At 41.2% G+C, this 19,568-nt stretch overlaps 1 protein-coding gene across 1 annotated transcript in view; it reads left to right on the top strand.

Moving 5' to 3' along the window:
* The first annotated feature begins 10,382 nt into the window (after positions 1–10,382).
* The window catches only part of CPE (carboxypeptidase E), a 109,246-nt gene continuing 100,060 nt past the window's right edge, over positions 10,383–19,568 (top strand). Inside the window, exon 1 of the mRNA XM_068542661.1 lies at positions 10,383–10,878. Within this exon, the coding sequence (XP_068398762.1) occupies positions 10,575–10,878 (304 nt within the window). The 5' untranslated portion in view covers positions 10,383–10,574. The remainder of the gene's footprint in view (positions 10,879–19,568) is intronic.

The following is a 19,568-nucleotide window of genomic DNA, read 5'->3' as shown; positions in this document are numbered from 1 at the left end:
TGAGCCTGGGTCACTCATAGACATCCAGGGGTGGATGAGTTAAATGGCTAACGAATCAGCAGAGGTTGGGAGGCAGCCTGAACAAGATAAGGAGATAAAAACCAGCTCCTAGGAAAAGGTGAAACTAGACTAAAGATGGGACAGTAGTTGGGTTTCGCAAGTGTAAAATAAAATATGAGCAAAGTCAAGGAGTCAAAAGGTTAATTTCCTGAGGCCAGGAATCAGATAGAAGTAAGACACTGAAGTTTGGAAGAATCTTTCATGAAACAATTTGAGCAATGTGGTGGCTGAACCTAATTTCTTTACCCAACTAGGAAGACTTAATGACTCAGTGTGTTTGGTGACACTTCCTGCCACAAGTGGGTTCCCAAGCAGCTAGAGTGTAGTGCATTCTGAATCTGTGAATTAATTACTTGACAAATCTAGTTATTGGATATTGATTGTATATCGCTTTCCAGGTGTTTAAAACACTCAACAAGTCACTTCTTAATAGTATGTGTTTTCCCCAGACTTTAACTCTGCTAAATCCCAATTGAAACAAACTCTCCCATTCACAGTGAACACACTCAACATGGACAAGACTATCTTGGGTTTCCACATGGGAGAGTGAGCTCTGAGCTCCTCTCTGGCAGGAACTATGTGTTAATCAATTTTGTATTCCTCACTGACCACATTCCACCAAGTAACTACCAAGTACCTGGTTCTAAATAAAAGTTTGTTGGATGAACGGGTGAATTTAAAGCCCTACAGTACTCCATGGAAATAAAGCCATGTTTCTCTACCATCTTGCTCTCATCACTTCCTATTCATAAACTTGTACTAATTATTTAACCTCTCTAAACCTTAGTCTTCTGATCTGGAAAATGTGGTAAGATGCTGGAAGATTAAAGCCAATAATTAGTACAGTGCTTAGGTCAAAGATTTTAGATATTGAGACTATTAGAAATGATACTCTTCTTTTAGAGGTAACTTGGTTATTTCCATGAAACCTTTAAAGTTTAAAAGGCACAAAGTTCTTGTGGACTTAAGTGAAAATGTTAGGACATGTCTCATTTTTCAACAAATATTTATTATCTTTTTTATGAGTTAGACTCTGGTGGTAGGAGCCTACCATTAAGTTGCTCACCTTCTCAAGGGAAAAGAGACAACACAAGTAAAGAAACATCACCTTGTGATGAGTGTGAAGAGGGAAATAGGCCTGAAGACTTGACAGGTGGTAACAGGGGTGCCTGGGAGACCTAGGAGAGGAGATGGGAGGGAGGAGATGGGAGAGGGAGGGGGAGGGGAGAGGTGATGGGGGAGAGGAGATGAGGGAGGGATGTGCCATGCACACCTGGGCAATGTTTAGAGTTACCACTGTAGATTCCTGAGCAACTTAAGTCACACCATAAATAAAGATCTTATTTATTTACAAGACTGGTTAATTTGTAATATTTAAAAATTTGTAAGATGGTCAACATAAACATTGTAGCTAAAGAGAAAAACGGTCATCCTTTGTGATATTTGTCTGATAAGAGCATGGCATTTGATTTTTATTTTGGTCACGTCATTCCCAAACGTGAGTGTATAATATTAGTGGAAAAATTAAGGCCTATAAAGTAATACATTCCTCTAGCTACTAGGGTCTAGCATAATATTTTATAAGTTTTTATATTATCTTTTTTACTCCATTTTTGGAATCTTGTTTTAAATAGCAAAGTATATCATTTTAAGTTAAATCTGATGAACACCATCACCACATTTTATAGTTGTGAAAGACATATCACAGTTTATAGTTGGTAAAGGTGCAGCAACAATTTCTTCACGGCCAGAGAGGAGAACACAGAAATGCAATTCATTCTTGGCTCCTAGTAACATGTTAAGACTCTAGATTTATAGTATGTTTTCCTAAAATACAATCAAAAAGATCCAAAAGATTAAATGAAGGAGTAATTTTAAAATATATCTTTGAGTTAATAATATTTCTCTTTGACCCAGTGTATCCTTGCTTTAGAATTTATCCTCCATAAATTCAGGTGCCTTGTCTGTAAAATGTGGATAATGAAATGAGGTCATTGTGAGAATCAAGTTAGAAAATGCAGGGGAAACACTTTGTAAATGTTCCAGTTTTTATTTGTTGTTGTTGTTATGCTACTGTGTATTGCAAATAAGATACAGAGATTCCTCAGTTTGACTTAGGACTAATCTTCCAAATTTCCCATGGTTATCACACCAAAGTAGATGAAGTTTATTAAGTTCCTTGAATAGAGAGATTACCAGGTTTTCAACTGCCTTACTTTTGCTTGTTTTCTTTCCCTCTTCCTCTTTTTTTTTCCTCCTCTTCCTCCTCCCTCTCTTTCACTATTTCTCTCCTTTCCCGCTCCCCACCCTCCCACTCTTCCTCTCTCAAACAAATCCCACCTAGGTTCTCAGCTACAGTCTATTCCTTTCACCATGGGGTTCACCCTAAAGGAGACAGTCACTAAGTTACTCATGAGAAGGCGTGACGGGCAGGCCCACAGGACCTGCTGGGCAGCCACCACTCCAGACCTCCTGGCCCCTCATCTCTCAGTGTATTAGAGTCTGCCCTCTCCCTCTCTGGTTGCAGAGCCCTGGAGTAAATCACGCAACCAAGTGGGAAGCAAAACAAACCTTCTTCTTCTTTAACTTGGAGCAAGACTCAACCTATGAGTTACTTTTCAACAAAAGGGCCAACCCCAGTCTTATGTTTGGGGGGTGGGAGAAGCCTGATTTAACTTCAAAGACTTTCATCAATCCATACCAAAGTGCACAATGGCAATGACTGTGATTGTACCGTGTTAAAGTCATAGTTGTCCATGAATAGTGTTTGAGCGTCCACTTGATGAATATGCTGTATTTTTTTCTTTTTTCTTTTTTTTTTTTTCCCACAAATAGTGCTGTAACTGACTGCTCACCCACTTGCAGGATGATGTACGTCATTCCTTCAGAGGGGTTGGATTTGTTGTCATCCACGGAGCTTCTCTGAAATTAAGGGTGCAGTCCTGGTAATGAGTGAGAGATTTGCTTGTTGACTTGCTCATTTTTCTCTCTATACAGGAGTCATCAGTCAGCCTCAATTTCGACCTCATTAGCACCTTGGTCAGTCCCTCTAGAAGCAGAGGCTTCCAAAATGTTGGCCAAGGCAGAAGACACTTTAACTCATATGTGTGGACACAACTATGTTTACTTACATTTATAATTTTGAGCTTACAGGGAACTGGGTAGCTTCCACAGATAAGAGACAGTTTCACTTTGACATCTTGTATGTTGTATAAAACAAAGAGGTGAATAGTTTTCTTTCTTGGACATTTGAGATTTAAAAAGGTACAAGAAATCTTATGGATTGATGAGTCACATAGTAGATAAGGTATGGTTATTGTTTATAATGAGGGATTTCAGTACTTCTTTGTACATCTGCATAATGCTTAATACTCCTGAGCTCCATAAAGTTAGCGTCCTACATATGAAGTTGTCATGTATTATTTATGTTGGTTGGCTTCCAGCAGCTGAAGGGAAAACCAATCGTTCTTTGAGGGGTTTACCTGATGGAAATTGGCAATTTGATTTTCATTTCAGTAATTTGGTTTCCAAAGGTAAGAACATCATAGAAAACTCCAGCTTTCTCTTCTGAATATTGTATTTGTGATGTGGTAGACGTAAACTGACAACATGGAAAATAATAATGAAGACAGAAATAGGAACTACATTAGATAAAATGAGAACATTAGCAAACGACTTGTTACATGCAAGCAACTTGGTAAATATGGTTGATGAGTGCAGAGGGAACTGAACTGGCTGTGTCACACCTAGGAAGGGATCCTGCAGGAGAATGTAAGAGCCCAGGAGTTTGCAGAGTGAGCAGAGCATTAAAAACACAGGCATAAGTCTGAGTGCCAAAGGTAGAAGGTAGATGGTGGCAGTAGTAGTTCATCCACTCATGGCAAGCATCCTGAGCCCCAGTGGCCGTGGCTGTCATTGTGCTGGGCTGTGGAGGCAAACACACAAGCAGGCCAGTCTCTGTCTCTCAGTGGGAGGGAATGGATATAGGACTCAATCTTAGGAGCTACAAACAGGGCAACAGAGAGGTGATACTTGACACCATGAACACGGATAAGGTCACCCAGACAGAGCACGTGAAGAGGGAGCAGAACTATAGGCCGAGTGTGGGCTTAAGGAAGCCCAGGCAAGGCCAGAGGACGTTAAGTCTGGTTGGGTGGGTAGAACCCACAGAGTAGAAGTCGAGTGGGAGGGGAATGAGCTCTGAGAAAGTTGAGGTGTTTGGATGATAACTAATGGGGAAAGGAAACTCAAATGAGAATTTCAGGTTTTTCCCAGAGGAGAGAAGAGGGTTGACCAAAGGGAAATGCAAGGAGAGCAAAGAGGTGCAGTTTCAGGAGAGAGGAAGCCTGCCTGGTGGGGACGTGGGGCAGGAGTGGGGTTGGGGATTAAGGCTGGCCTGGGGAGGGGGAAGGACGGCACAGGGTAAGGATGGGGTAGGTGTAACTATGTTGTGGCTTGGGGGATGACGGTGCAGGAATTTGAGAGAGAAAGTGTGGTAGTGAAAGAAGCAGGAGGGGGCGCAGGAAGGAAGTGAGCTTTCCTAAGGCTCTCTAAGGAAATTCTCCGAGGAAGAGGACCACGGCTTTGGCTTTGATCACTGAGTGATGGACAGGACGGGATGGTGGATGGCATAATCAAGGTGAATGATGGAGAAGGTGGTTTTGGCAGCAAGATTAGAAACTGAGATTAACCGGTGATGAGAGGAATAATCTTCAGGGGAGCATGTTGCCATAGTCCAGGCAAGAAATAACCAGAGCCTGGACTAAGGCATTAACTGGGAAGAGAAAGCAGGAGGAATAACTTTAGAAGATAGGAATATAAGAACAGCAGTATATCTCAACTGTCCAATACAGCTGTCACCGGCCACTTGTGGCCAGGGGGCTCTGGAAATATGGCTAGTCTGAATTGTGCTGATGTGCTGTGATGTGACTTACACAACAGATTTTGAAGACTTAGTATGAAAAAAGTATTTCATTAATACATTTCTATTGTTTACAAGTTGAAATGATAATAGTTGGAATATATTGGGTTAAAAATTTTACTATTAAAATTAATTTCCCCTCTTCCTTTTTACTTTTTTTTAACAACATGGCTACTAGGAAGCCCCAAATTACATATATGGCTCAAAATATATTTTTGTTGGGCAGTGCTGCTGGGAGGTCAGTAATACCGGGGTGGCCACTGGGATACGGAGGAATTGGTACAAGGCAGAGCTGTAGAATAACAGTGATAAACCATATTTAATTTGAGTTGGTAATTAGGTTTCAGGCTGTGATACCTATACATGGAGTTTTGTCCTGCTGATTCATGCAGCGGGTTCAGAGTGCCTTTGGCTGTTACCTGTCTGCTATGGTATCCACCCTCTCGGCTGATACAACTAGAATATGCAGTAGGTGGTTAATGGAAAAAAAATCAACTAAAGAAGAGAATCGTAAAAAAAGAAGCACAAAGCACACTTTAATTAATTTATTTAAACTTAAAACATGTGTTCACTCATCCATCAGTTGGTTGTTGGTTGTTGGAATGAGGCCTTCTCCCCACAATGTGTTTTCTACTGCTACAGTTTCTTTACAGTGACAGGTTTTGAACAAATCTAAGAGCAGAATCTTTAAAGATTTTTATCTTTTCCTCAGTCCTTCACTGTTTTTTCGTTCATACCTAATTCCATTTATAAAATTCAAGTGTTTCCTGGACTTTCCTGGTGGTGCAGTGATTAAGAATCTGCCTGCCGATGCAGGGGATACGGGTTTGAGCCCTGGTCCGGGAAGATCCCACATGCCGCAGAGCAACTAAGCCTGTGCACCACAACTACTGAGCCTGCGCTCTAGAGCCCGCAAGCCACAACTACTGAGCCTTCAACCGGTCTGGAATGTGGCCATGCTCACCAGGTGATTCTGATGTAGCAGGTTCATGAACCCTGAAGTTCAACGCAACATGGCCTCTCCGGGGGGCCAGAGAGGAGGGCCAGCCAGAAAGGGATACTGCTGAGTGAGGAATGGGGCCTGGAGAGGGAAGAAGAGAGATTTGCTGGAGCCGGTCATACCAGCTTCTGTGGAAGGAAAATCAAATGCAGGCGGGACTGCTAAGAGAGCTCTGATACGAAGCCTCAAGGCCACCGAGGAAGTGATTCCGGATGAAATCTGACCTTTTGACCACTTATTCTCTTAACGCGGGAATGCAGAACATCTGCCCAATGTTCCAGAAACTAGAGACGCTTATTGGACCCTTACGCTAAACATCTCCTTCTTGCACCAGGGTCAATCATGATTCTTGCCAGACAACTTTAACAACCTTGTGGCTTTTGCCTTTATAAGCCCCTGACTCTTTCTCTTCCTTGGAACACTCGGTTTTATCTGAATCTGTGTCTCCAGTATTGCAATTCCTAAGACCCCCAAATAAACTCTTTTCTTATTTGCAGCCTTGTGCGTTTCTTGGTTGACACTTGCAAGAGCCAATTGTTAAAATTAAAGGAATCTTATGAGTCACTTGTTAAACACAGCCATTATTTATAAAAAATAAATTATATAAACTTGTAATTAAATAAATTATATGAAGAAAAAGGGAATAAATACTCAAAACCCACCACTTGTTCATTATGCTGCTATATTTTATCATCCTCTGTGCTCTCGAGGTTTTTTGTATCTGTTGTACCTGTACAGGAGAGATGCTGTATGTATTACTTATCCCCAGCCTCTGCAGCTTGAAACAACACACATTTATTCTCTAACAGTTTCTGTAGGTTGGGAACCTTTTGCTGCCTCGCTGGTGGTTCTGCCTCAGGGTCTGTAAGGAGGCTAGAGTCAAGCTGTCAGTCAAGCAGCCCTCCCAGACTTGCCTGGGGCTGAAGGATCTGCTCTGTGGCTGTTGACAGCCCTCAGTAACTCACAGCCGCTGGGCTGCAGACGCAGGTCCCTCTCAGGCTTCCACAGAGGCCTTCCCAGTCCTTGCTGTGTGCATCTCCACAACATGGCAGACAACTTGCCCAGGACAAGTGATATGAGAAAGAGGGGGAGAGAGAGTTTTGTCACAACCTAATTTTAGTAGATATATCCCATCAGTTCTGCCATATTATGTTCATTAGAAGCGAGTCACTAAGTCCTGCCTAAACTCAAGTAGAAGGGAATTAAGCTCCCCCTCTTGAAAGGAAGGAGTGTAAAGAATTTGTATAAAAGTGTGCTGTGTGCCTCTCCTCAACGCTGTGATCAGTGATGTCACATCGGCAATTTGGAATCAGCCACGGTGGGAATATTAATACCACAGAAATCAGTAAACACTCTAAATCAGGTTTTACCACCCACGGAGAGCTGAATGTCAAACATTTACCAGCACACCACTAAAAGGATATAAAGCTATGTGTTTACAGAACCTTTGTGGACTAGATGAGTTTTATTTTTTTTATTATTATTATTTTTTAACGCATATATGAACTTTTAAAAAATTTATTTATTTTAATTTATTTATTATTATTTTTGGCTGTGTTGGATCTTCATTGCTGTGCACGGCTTTCTCTAGTTGCAGCGAGCGTGGGCTTCTCATTGCTGTGGCCTCTCTCGCTGTGGAGCACGGGCTCCAGAGCACACGGGCTTCAGTAGATGTGGTGCGCGGGCTCCAGAGCGCAGGCTCAGCAGCTGTGGCTCACGGGCCCAGTTGCTCCCCCGCATGTGGGATCTTCCCAGACCAGGGCTCGAACCCGTGTCCCCTGCATTGGCAGGTGGATTCTTAACCACTGCGCCACCAGGGAAGCCCTAGATGAGTTTTAGACATGGCTTTGGAAGGAGGGAATACAGGGTTTGGGATATAGGAAGAGACAGTTTCTGGGTTTGAAAATAGTGGAGGTGATGCAGGAAGTGAAGGTTTGTGGAGCTTAAATATGCTCATACAGATGTTCAGAAATAACACAAAAAACAGATCTCTTTCTTCCTTGCATGCGTGTGCATGCATGTGCATGATTTAAAGTGTGGGTGCACACTAGATTTAACTATGGGTACACAGGGTCAAACACATTAGACAGTTAGCATGCAAGATTTTCTATCTAGCAATCGGGATGGGTATGTAAACTTTTACATAATTGCTTATGAAACCACAAAAGTAATTATGCTCCAGTGAAGCTGTCCTACACCTAAAATTGCCCAGAAATTCAAAGACGAAGTTTTAATTCCTTTGAACTGATTCCTTGGTGTATGTGGTGTGTCCCAGAGCTTTGGTGAGCAGGAACTTTTCTCAAAAAGAAAACTTCCAGGATCACAGCATTTGAGATTTGAAAAGACTTCAGAAAACCCATAGAACAAACACTTTGTTGAAGTATGTTTGTCAACCAAACATCAAAATCAGAAATATCTGGTATTCTTCTTAAAACCTGGAACCTTGTTAACACCTGAAAGCCATCGCAGACTTTCTGCATTGGTGGGGGCTTGGGAATCTGCATACTTTACAAATTCTCTAGATGACCCGGCTGCACTCGAATAAATCCAAATCTTTCATTTTATAGCTAAAGAAAACAAACTTCTAAGATTCAAAAAAATCCCCCTCAAGTGAGGCCACAGAGCTGGTGGGATTCCACCCATTTACAAAAAAAGTTTAAAAAGAAATCCATAAAACTGAGATTTGGGAGAAAATAGAAAACACACCCTTTGTTTGAAGAGAAGCTTAAGGGCAACACAAGACTTCACTGAATCATATGTTGTTTATGTGTGTCATTACCAGTATATGGCCCACCTTGCCTCAAATCAGTGTGGTTACCTTAAATTGCTAACATGAAAATCCTAACCTTCTACTTCTGAAGTTACTGGTTTTGGCTACGCTGTTTTCTCTTTCTAGGTTTCCAAGGTTGCTCTTTTGGGCATGATTTTAGAAATCTAAGTATAACTCTGGTTTCAAACTTCTGGACCATGTAATCAAACTCAGACTGGTCATAGAGAAAAATATATGGTTCTTAGCTCTGCCTACATTGACAAGGATCATGGTGGGGTCCAAATTCTACTGAGTGGCATGTCTTTACAGTGGCAGCTTTTCCCAAAAAAATCCAAAAAAGAAGATCCATGTTGCTGTGGGAAATGTAGACAGTCAGAGGGTTTTGAAACCAACCTCTCCAGCAGCATTTTTTTTTTTTATCCAATAAAATCATTTAAATATCTGGATTCTTTTCCAGGAGAAAGTTTTTATTCAGTGCACTGCACTGTTAGACAGGTGGAGAAAGAGTAAGTTAAGAAAAAAAATGTCTAACATGAAAAATCACCCACATGATGTCCAGTTTTACTGTTTGCTTGAAATACCCAATGGATTATTTATTTATTTAGATTTGTGCTATTTTTTAATCCAAATGGCAACCTCTTCAGAATAACATTTGCTCCAGAGTTGTTCCAGGACTACAAATCCTGTGTAAAGGCTGGGTATTTAAAGCTGTAAATGATTTTGTATTTTTGCAATAATTATGGGAGGGGAATGGAGATCTTATCTTTCACCATCAGAGTTTTCTTTCTATAACAGGATTTGATCTTTTATTTTTTTCTTGGATGAAGACTCTCCAGCCCCAATCAAGCCTTTAGATGACTGCACTCCTGGCCAACATCTTAGTTTCAACCAGGTAGGAGACCCTGAGCCTGAACCACCCAGATAAGCTGTTCTGGAAAGATTTAACCTTAATATCAAACTAAATCCCTTGTCCGGCGCTCCCCAGCTGCACTCTGTTTTCCCCACAGGAGTTAGAGAAGGGGGTTGGCATAGGCACTGGCAGATAACATTATCTCACTTGTGCGCCCGCACCCCAAGAATCCAGGAATGTGCATAAATACAATTAAAGACAGTATCTGCAAATTGATAGAATGCATTTTTAGTCTCTTAAACCTCTGAATCACAGTGCATTGTGTTCTGTTTTCCAGCCAGACCTTGCAACCAACGAACATCCAACCCGTGGGTTTGTGTTTGGACTATCAGTACAGTTATTAAAGACACATCACGGGGAGAAGGCAAGCGGCTGCCAATACTTCTTTTGCATTTCTTTTTTTCTGCAATATTCTCTAGTTTTTGGAGCATCAAGATGGAAACCTGGTCGGCTTGGAATTGATGGCACATTAAAAGTCTGCACTAACAATCCCAGAGTGTTTTTTCCACAGGCAGTGTCACGGGTCTCTCAATGACAGCAACATATCCACACCCAACCTTAGCTGTCATCCCACCTGGGTCGTTCCGGCGCCATTTGGCTGTGACGTAGCTCCGAGCCCGCAAATCGCGCAGCTGCCCCCGATTATCCGCAAATCCGGCCCGCGGCGCCGCCCCGCCCCGCCCCGCCCGCGCGCCCGCGCGCCCGCGCGCCCCGCCCGGCTCCGCGCCGCCTCCCCTGCGTCCCGCGCTTGGCGGCGGTGCATCCTGCGCTCCGCTCGGGCTCCACGCTCGCTGCTCGCGTCTTCCCTCCGCTGCCGTCTCCAGGCCGCCGGGAGGCGAGGCAAGGGGACCCGCGGGCTGTGCGCCCCGAGGCGCCGGGCACACAGGAGGCCGCACGGGAGACGCGTGGCGCGATGGCCGGGCGAGGGGGCCGCGCGCTGCTGGCGCTGTGCGGGGCGCTGGCGGCCTGTGCGTGGCTGCTGGGCGCCGAGGCCCGGGGGTCCGGAGGGCCCCCGGCGGGCGCGAGGCGGCGCCGGCGGCCTCAGGAGGACGGCATCCCCTTCGAGTACCACCGCTACCCCGAGCTGCGCGAGGCGCTGGTGTCCGTGTGGCTGCAGTGCGCCGCGGTCAGCAGGATCTACACGGTGGGGCGCAGCTTCGAGGGCCGCGAGCTGCTGGTGCTCGAGCTGTCCGACAGCCCCGGCGTCCACGAGCCGGGTAAGGGCGCCGCGCGGGGTGGGCTGGCGGTGGGGGAGGAGGGAGAGGGGCGCCCGGGGTGGAAGATGGGACGTGGAGGGAGGGATGGCGATGGGGATTGCCCTCTCCTAGTCTCGGCCGGCCGCCCTCCCCAGCCTCGAGGTCCCTCCTTGCGTGAGCACAGGCCCGAGGGGCTGCGGCGGATGGAGGTAGGAGCGCAGCGAGCAAATCTGCGCGCCTGCAAACCCGCTGTCACCCCCACTTCGCTGTACCGAAGACCGCAGGGAATAACTTCGAGGCCTCTGCAAGGAGGTCGCCCTTCCTTGCAAACAGGAGTAGAACGATAAGGTGCAGAAGGCAGGAACTTGGAGGAAATGAGGAAAAGTCAATTATCATTTGTTTCCTAATTTCCAGTTTATTGGTCCTGATGGCTCTACGTACCCACCTCTACCTGTATGTGCGCATTAGGTACATGCGCTGCTGGGATGCTCAGGGAATGTTAAGGATCTTGGCGACACTGGGTGGTAGAGGGTGAGAAAGTGTTCTCTGGCAGGCATTCCGATCTTGAAACTGCACACAGTTTTTCTAAGGAAAAAGGAGTATTCCATTTTCTCTGCTCTAGCCCTTGGAGATGAGTAGTTTGTGACCAGGATTTTATTCCAACAGATGTTTCCATATGGCCATCTTATGCATCTTCCTCCTGAGTGTGTTAGGGCACGTTTTAACTTATGTTAAATGTTATGCATTTGGTATTAATAAAGAGGTATTTTAAAAAATGTTCTTGGTGCTTCTTTTTCATTGCTTTTTGGAAATGATATAACTCTTAAGGCCTGGTCTTATGTCTTATGATCGTAAAGGTACTGTTGAAGTTATCTGGGCTAATGACATTAGCATGGGATGCTTGTTTTTTTTTTTTAATGACAAAGAAAGCAAGAAAACAGGTAAAAATTCTCAATGTAGGGCCAAGATAGTTTTATAATGATATTTAAGAACCATACTGAGAAGGGATGAAAATAGGTGATCCATGGAGACACTTTGATCTTCAAATGGAAAGAGTATGGGTTGATAAATAATAAATCTTCAAATGGAAAATATCTCTTATCTTCAAATAATGTAAACAAAAAGGTTTGTATAATTTTGCAGTCAAAACCCTAAAATCAGATCCTAGAAAACATTTTCGGTAATGCTCTCTAGCAGGATTCAGCATGTAGAATTGGAAATTTGGAAAATTATTTTCGTGTTTATATCTAAAGATAAAGAAAAATTTTTAATGTGACAACTCATTTTCAGTTATTTCAGATAATCAAAGCCAAGACATCCTAGGCTTAGATGAAGAGAATCTAAATATTTGTGATTCTCCTGTCTACTTAATTAGAACCTTTGGTTATTCTGTTGTAGATTGTTCCTCACATTTAGTTAATTGTTTCTTCAGAGAGATTATATGAAAGCGAATGTTAACTTTTTGTTGTCTTCAAGTTTAGAAACAAAATTGTTAAGCAATATTACTGTTAGAATGCGATATGCTTTTGAAAATGAAAACCATAATTTTTTTGCTTAAATATCTGGAATGTGTAGTCTGTCAAGATCTGCAGATCCCTCTCAGACTTCAGGCTCCATGAGGTAGGGCTGTGTCTCCAGCACCCAGGCCGGGTCTGGCACATAGTGGACACTCAGGTCACATTAGGGAAAAAATGAATCAGTCATTTGCTGAATAACACAATGCCTTCAATGTTTTCTTCCTTTTAAACACAGAATACACCAATTAAATTCATTTTAAGAAGGTGGACAAAGAAACGTTTACATTACATGCTTTATAAGTCCTTGTTAAATGAGGGAAACTAAGTTCATGGTATTACTTAAGAAATAGAATACAAAATGTCTATGCATTGTATTTTTAAAGGTTGAAGTAAACTATTATGAGCAAACACTAAAAAACCACAGGGTGATTTCCCCCTCCACCACCTTTTTAGAGGAGATGGGCAGGTTGGAAATCTTCAGGGAACTAGTGTTAAAAAAAATTCAACTGGGTAAATATTAAAGATCTTATTGACTTTATTCAGTGGTTCATGAATTAAACATCAGTCAGTCTAGCAGATAGAAAGGTGTTCTAAGATCTGTACAAAATGAAAGACTTTTACAGGCAGAAGGGAGCAGGAACAAGGAAGTTAACACTAGGCAAAAAATGGGTTGGTTATCACAAGGTTACTTTCTTTTAGGGGATGGCAGGGGTCCTTGATTACCTCACTTGTGCTGATCACAGGGTTCCTGATTGACTGGTTTAAGATTCCATTTCTGGGAGAGCCAAAACTGTAATTAAGTTTGGTGATGTGGGACTTAGCATAAGTGACTCCATTTGGGGCCTATTGTCTTGTTTTTAACACTAGTGAATGCAGAGATCTGGTCAGTATATGAGTTTGATAGCACTTGTGGGAATTTTTAGGAAGTTTTGAATGAAGGAAAGTATTCACCATTCTTAAATGGCCTTCATATTCATTTTTAGATTAAAATACTTTAAGAAATGAGAAGGGAATTTCCATACTTATTTTGCGATAGAAATGGATGCAATCAGTGTGTTTTGAACCACCCACACACTCTAGATGAGGCAAGTCGTATGGGCTGTACAGTGGTACACAGGATGGTCCTTGCCCTGTGGGGGATTGAGAATTGGGAGGTTGGAGGACAGTGTAAAGGTGGTCAGTGCTGCAAGAAGGGAGTGGGAGGCCCAGAGAAAGGAGACTGCGAACGTTAGGTCAGGGCATTTGGTTATTGAAGAATAGATGACAAGAAGGCAGGAATGTACAGATTAGTGAAATTTACCAATTCCAGTGGCTCATATAGATGTATGTTTTAGCAGAGCCCCTGCTTTTGAAAGAGGGCAACTGTCTTCGCTGTTTTCACATTATAAGTGTTTTGGGGAAGGTTAAAATAATGTTTCTGATGAAGCCATTCAGAAATAATATTTAGCTTAACAAATTCATTTACTTGACTAAAACTTTGATCAAGTTGCCCATATTCATTTTATCTTCCAACAAGAGAGAGGTGTCAGGTTTGTTAGTCCTCTTAGTCTAAATTCTTTTTCTGAACTTTAAAAAAATATAGCTAACGTCTAAGTATTTATCATAATAGAAAAACTCTCCCAAAACAAAACAACATATATACATCAAGTCTTTCCCTGTGGTAGAAGTTGATGTGGTTAGATTTGCAGATTATGGACAGAGGGTGTTCCTGGATCCCACCAGCTCCCTTCCTGAGCAGAAAAAAGTGATCATCAGACTTGTTTGGTACCAGGCCATGGGCTGAATTTGAACTGATCTCCTGAAAGTGATCAGTTCTCTCTGATATTCCACATTTGAATTCATCAAAAGGGAAAGAAAATTCTATTTGGAATTGGTCAGGGAGGAATATCCACACCTATTCTGTCCGCTTGATTCCTGACCAGCTGGACGTTGGGTCTCAGTTTTCATTTTGATCACTTTGGAGGCCTGCACAAATCTACTGGAGGAGGGTGGTGGGTCTCAGCCATTCTCAGAAGAACTGTGCATGGTCTTGGCCCCAGTCTCATCTCCTCACACATTATGAATCTGGACGCCAGACATGGGGCTGGGATGGAGCCTTGGCTAAGATTGAGTCTCTGCTCTTGGGTATGTTGCCATGAGGTATGATACCTGCCAAGCCTGATTATGTTTCCCATTTTTCTTTCTGTTTGCTTATATTTTATACATTTAAAATGTTTCTACACATAGGGACTCATGTTCTCAAACCCAAATATATGCTCTCCTAGGTATGCATAGCAATTATTGCAGTACTCATAAAAGAAGCCTTTATTAATTTATGTCTAAGCAATGGAATCTGTATTCCCAGACCACTCCTCCTAGGGTTAAACATGAGTTAAGATTAGTTTGTTTAAAACACTAATTCTTTCACGTGTAGTTTAAGATTGCTCTTGGGGAGAAAATCTGATTTATAGCTAAAATGTTATCTTAGAAACATTCTTTAGGGCATAGATTTTCCTCTCTCAAAGTCTGGAATGATTATTTTGGACTTGTTCCTCCCCAAATATGTTCACATTTAAAGCGTATGAATGCCAATGTGCATTTGCCAAATATCGTGATGCAACATTAAATGCTGGCAAAATTTCTATACAACTCAAAGAAAAACCCAAAACAGTGGGGTTTTGGTTATTTCGTATGGCCTCTTTTAATACCAGATTAGTGTGAATTAGTGGGCAATGGTTACAGCTGAGTAGCACCTTACAACTGGTGAATATTGACATTAGATTGTGGAGAAGGATCTAGATATACCACATGTGGTCAAGAGTTATTTTTAGACCCAAGTGAGTCAATGTAGCTCTTGCCAGAAATAATGTGCTTGATTGACTTGTGATTGGCTAAAGGAAGAGAGGAAATTGAGCTGGCCCCTAACATTATATCCTGTACTCAGACAAAATAAGTGTCTTTCTATGGAAACTGATTTGAGAGGCGGCAAAGGAATCATCTGCCAGCATCTCCCTCATTGTGCAGCACAGAGGATATTCCAATACCCACCTTTACCGTTCTTTGGGAAAGATATTTTTGACAAATACAAAAACAGCTCCAGTAAGAAGCGGGGATACATAAGCCAGCTTTTCCCGAAGTGTATTCAATGGAACATTAGTTCAGCTTGGTTTGAGAAGGATTAGGTAAACAAAGATAAACAGGTTTATATATTGCAAGACTTATCAGCGCCTTTAATGTGCTAATGTATGTTTCAAACCTCCAACTAAGATGTTTGCTGTACAGTATTTTCCAATCTTTTTCACCATGGAACTCCCTTTTATCCCCCAAGGAGCTTATCTTGTACCTGGCATTGCACTAGTTAGAGAAGCACAGCACTAGCTCATTATTATTCATTATCATACTTTGAAGGATTGATTTGGTAATTCTCTAGCAGAGACACTCAAATAGGGAGTTCCTCAGGGGTGGGGAGCATATGTTTTCCATTTTTTTGCCCATAAACAGCTGACTTAATGATTTATGTAGAGTAAGCTCTTAGGTTATGCTTATTGAATTGGGAACATGATTTTGAGGCAACGAGGCATAGGACAGATACTTTCGATTGGAAAGATTCAAGTGACAAATGCATTACCATTCTTTTATTGTTACGTAGCTTCATGCTTTTAACTTCTGTGTACCTCCTTTTATTGTCTATAAAATAGGGATACTTTAAAAACTCAAACCTCACAGGGCTGCTGTGAGGCCAAAGTAGTATAGAAAAGAATTCAATGAAGTTGCTTTCATCTAGTTATTAAGAACATGGGGTAATTTGTTAAAATGTTTCTTCACAACTGGAAGTTGGTCTGGAGTGTACTCCATTGGCTTTCCTCATTGGGAGGGGGCCTCCTTGGTGTGTCATCACAGGAGACCTTGGATGCTTACCTGTTCCAGTGGAAGCCCATCTGCACAAGCCCAGCAGGCGGCCCTGATGGACTTCTACCCTCTCATCATCAGTGTTTCCTCGTTCACAAACGTTTGTCTTCTATCGATTTTTAAAATGTAGGACATTCCTGCTTTGCTTCAGCTTGACATCTTATTTTGCTTCATTCAATAGAAACAGTGTAAGTGTTCATCGTTATTTGAGGATGTCTTTATGACTATATCTTCAGGTAGCTAAACAAATCTAGGGCAATTCCAGCGTTTACTTAGGCAAACTAACTTATTTTTCTGAAGAATTTATAATAAAACTGCTCAGGTCCTGACTACTTTATTCTTCTACTGACTCAGTGTAAGTGAAAGATCTTCGAAATCTCCTTTCTCACCCCTCCCTAATTTTCTTACCCCCACTGGGGTCTTTTCTTTGTGTTTCCACAGTTCTTTGAAGAGAGGTAGCATCAAGGTTTACAGTATATGCTTCAATGTCAGGAGACCTGAGTTTAGATCATGGCTTCCTATTTTAAACTAAATGTTCTTCGGCAAGTCACTTCTCTCAAAGCCCCAGATTCGTCACCTACAAAATGACAGTAATGTGATGATTAAATGAAGTAGTAAATGTAAAGCTCTTAATTAAGTATGTCAACAATTATTATTATCTCTTTTATGGCACTTTCTGTTGTTGGTATACGTGTTCCCCCAGTGAGCTGTGAGATCCTTGTGGTCAGGAGTTGTATTTTGCACATTTCTTTATTCCAAATGTCTAGTTCTATGCTTAGGACATAGCAGCCACTCAGTGAATGTTTGTGGAATAAATGAAATTTCTCAAACAGGCAAGAATGGGCATCACAAAACAAAGCTGTGTTGAAGTTCAGTGTTGAGTTAATACATGTTAGCATGCCAGAAGCATGATATCAAGAAAGGATAGAAATGGTATTTTCCTTATGTGAACACATATTTTGTTGTGATGCATCCGGTTTTGCATAATGGAGAAATCCATCTACTGCATGTCTTTTCGAGTGTGTTTATTGTAAGTGAAGTAGTATGAGGCTCGTTTCCTCTTGGCCTCTTTCCTCTTGAGACATCTTATTGATAGAAAGTTAAGCTGCTTTTTAAGTGTTAAATAAAAGTTCTAAAGATAATTAGTAAAAATTCACTTAGTAAAATTTTTGGCTTTTAAAAAATCTATTCTGAGCCCTTAGTATGGCTGTTTTACACATAGAAGCCATACATCTCCAGGTTTTAACTTCCCTTCCCTCATGAAAATGGCATTCAAATCATGCACTTGAAAATGCTGAAGAGGAGGAGATGTATCTGAAAGTGAGCTGATGGGTCTAATGAGCTCAGATTTGAGACATGTTTAAATTTGCTCTTTCCTTCCCATCTCGTGAATTACAGGAATCGCTGCCAGTCCATTGCTCTGCAAATGTTTCTCTTTCTTTTGAAATTCAGGATGTAGTGTTTTGTAGGCCTTCCAGCAGCCAGCTCTTTCTAATACAATGTGGCCTCAGAGAAGAGACTGTGTTGCCAGTACCTCTTATTAATGTTCCAATGCTTTACCTACAACTTTAACTGTCCCTAGGTAGTAACTTTTAAGGTGGCTCATGTAGAGAATTACAAAGTTGATTCTTAAACAAAAATAAGTTAATTATGATAATAAACCCTGAAACAACTTTCTACTACCGGTAAATATTTTGTTTGTTTAATAGAAATCTGTTTACTATGAAATCACTCTGAGCATCATAGTTCAATAATAATAATGCCATTCACTTTAAAGATGTTTGATTTCAAACAGAAGCTGTTTATTTAAAAAGTGGATACAGATTACTTATTTTTTAAATGGGACCTTTAACTTAAATCCAGGTTCTAAAAAAATCCCTTGCTGTGGTGATTCATGTCAAGGTAATTGGGAAAAGCAACAATTATCTCATGTATTTGCACATGCAGGCAGCTACTCAGATGTTGAGATCCCAAAGTGATGCCACCAGAATGGACCTACACAATTTCCCTTCCTGCATAGCCTAAAGTATTCAAAACCAGAAAATCTTCCTTCACTGCCATTCTGTAATTTTTCCCCAAGAAATATCTTGTTTCTAGAGCTCATTTCAGCAACTTGTACAAATCATAAGCTTTGACCATGAGTTCAGGGTAGGAAAACTTGAATATACAGGTTGGACCATCACATCCCTGACCAATGTCCTGAATACTCTTATTTTTCTTTTCCTAGCCAAGGGGTAATTTTTAAAACAACCTTTTCTCATAACATTTATAAAAATTGCTGTGTATCATTCTAAGCTAAAATTGACTTTCCAAGAGGAAAAGAAGCTGTAGGCTTTTGTCAATATAGCTAGTACTGTCAATTTAATTTAGGGAATAGTTAACGAATGCCCACTATGTATATGCTATTTTACTCTATCTGCCGGTCACCCTTTTAAGCAGTTCCTTTGCATATTGAAATGTGTATTTGGGTACTGGTCTTGGATTCACTCTTTCGCATGTTGAACTTAACTGATGTGTTTTATAACTAGTGGACATATCCCTTGATTCTACAAAATATTTGCTGCATATAGATGCCAGGGTCAAATAGTTCCCTATACTATTCTTGATGTAGCGGATATAAAGACAGTATCTGCAGGTGAAACTACTGGGAATGTTAGACATTTGCAAAATAAAATGTTTTTTGCCCTTTTTGTGTTTTAGGTGTGGTGTCGGACATCTGATTTTAAAGTACAACAGATCTATTGAAATAGTTCCATTTGTCTCAAGTCGTGACATCGTTCAGCACAATTTTTTAAAATTTTATTGGAGAAAACCAGTGTTATTCATTGTGGGAACTCAGTAAATGTTAGGCCAGTTTCTGCACATGATCAGCATCATGGGAATTAAGTTAATGTACTTTTGGAAACAGCACTAACTCTACGAAATCAGCGGAACCTATATAGCAAAATATATAGAGAGAAATCTGCTTGTTAAATGTATTTTCTCGAGTCAAATTCAGTTTTTGGAAGATGTTAAAGCAATATAAAATATAGGTAGATATTTCTCATGTGAATATTTTATAGATGTATAGTGACTAATGCTATATTGACACATGGACTGAAATCCTGTATAGACATGTAGGTTTTGTCTAAGTCTTGATGACAGCAGGATAATCATGAGTGGAGCCGTCACTTTACAGTATTTTAAATTTCACTTACATCTATAAAATACCCTTCAATTTAATTGTTTTTACTTCTTTCTATAGCTTTTATCAGGAACTGAAGAATTTTCTCTTTTATCTAAGTGACTTGTATGGAAAAAATCATT

This window comes from Eschrichtius robustus, chromosome 4 (assembly GCF_028021215.1).
Source record: "Eschrichtius robustus isolate mEscRob2 chromosome 4, mEscRob2.pri, whole genome shotgun sequence".
Taxonomy (NCBI): domain Eukaryota; kingdom Metazoa; phylum Chordata; class Mammalia; order Artiodactyla; family Eschrichtiidae; genus Eschrichtius; species Eschrichtius robustus.
The sequence above is the reverse complement of the archived record's forward strand: the minus strand, read 5'-3'. Positions and strand labels throughout refer to the sequence as shown.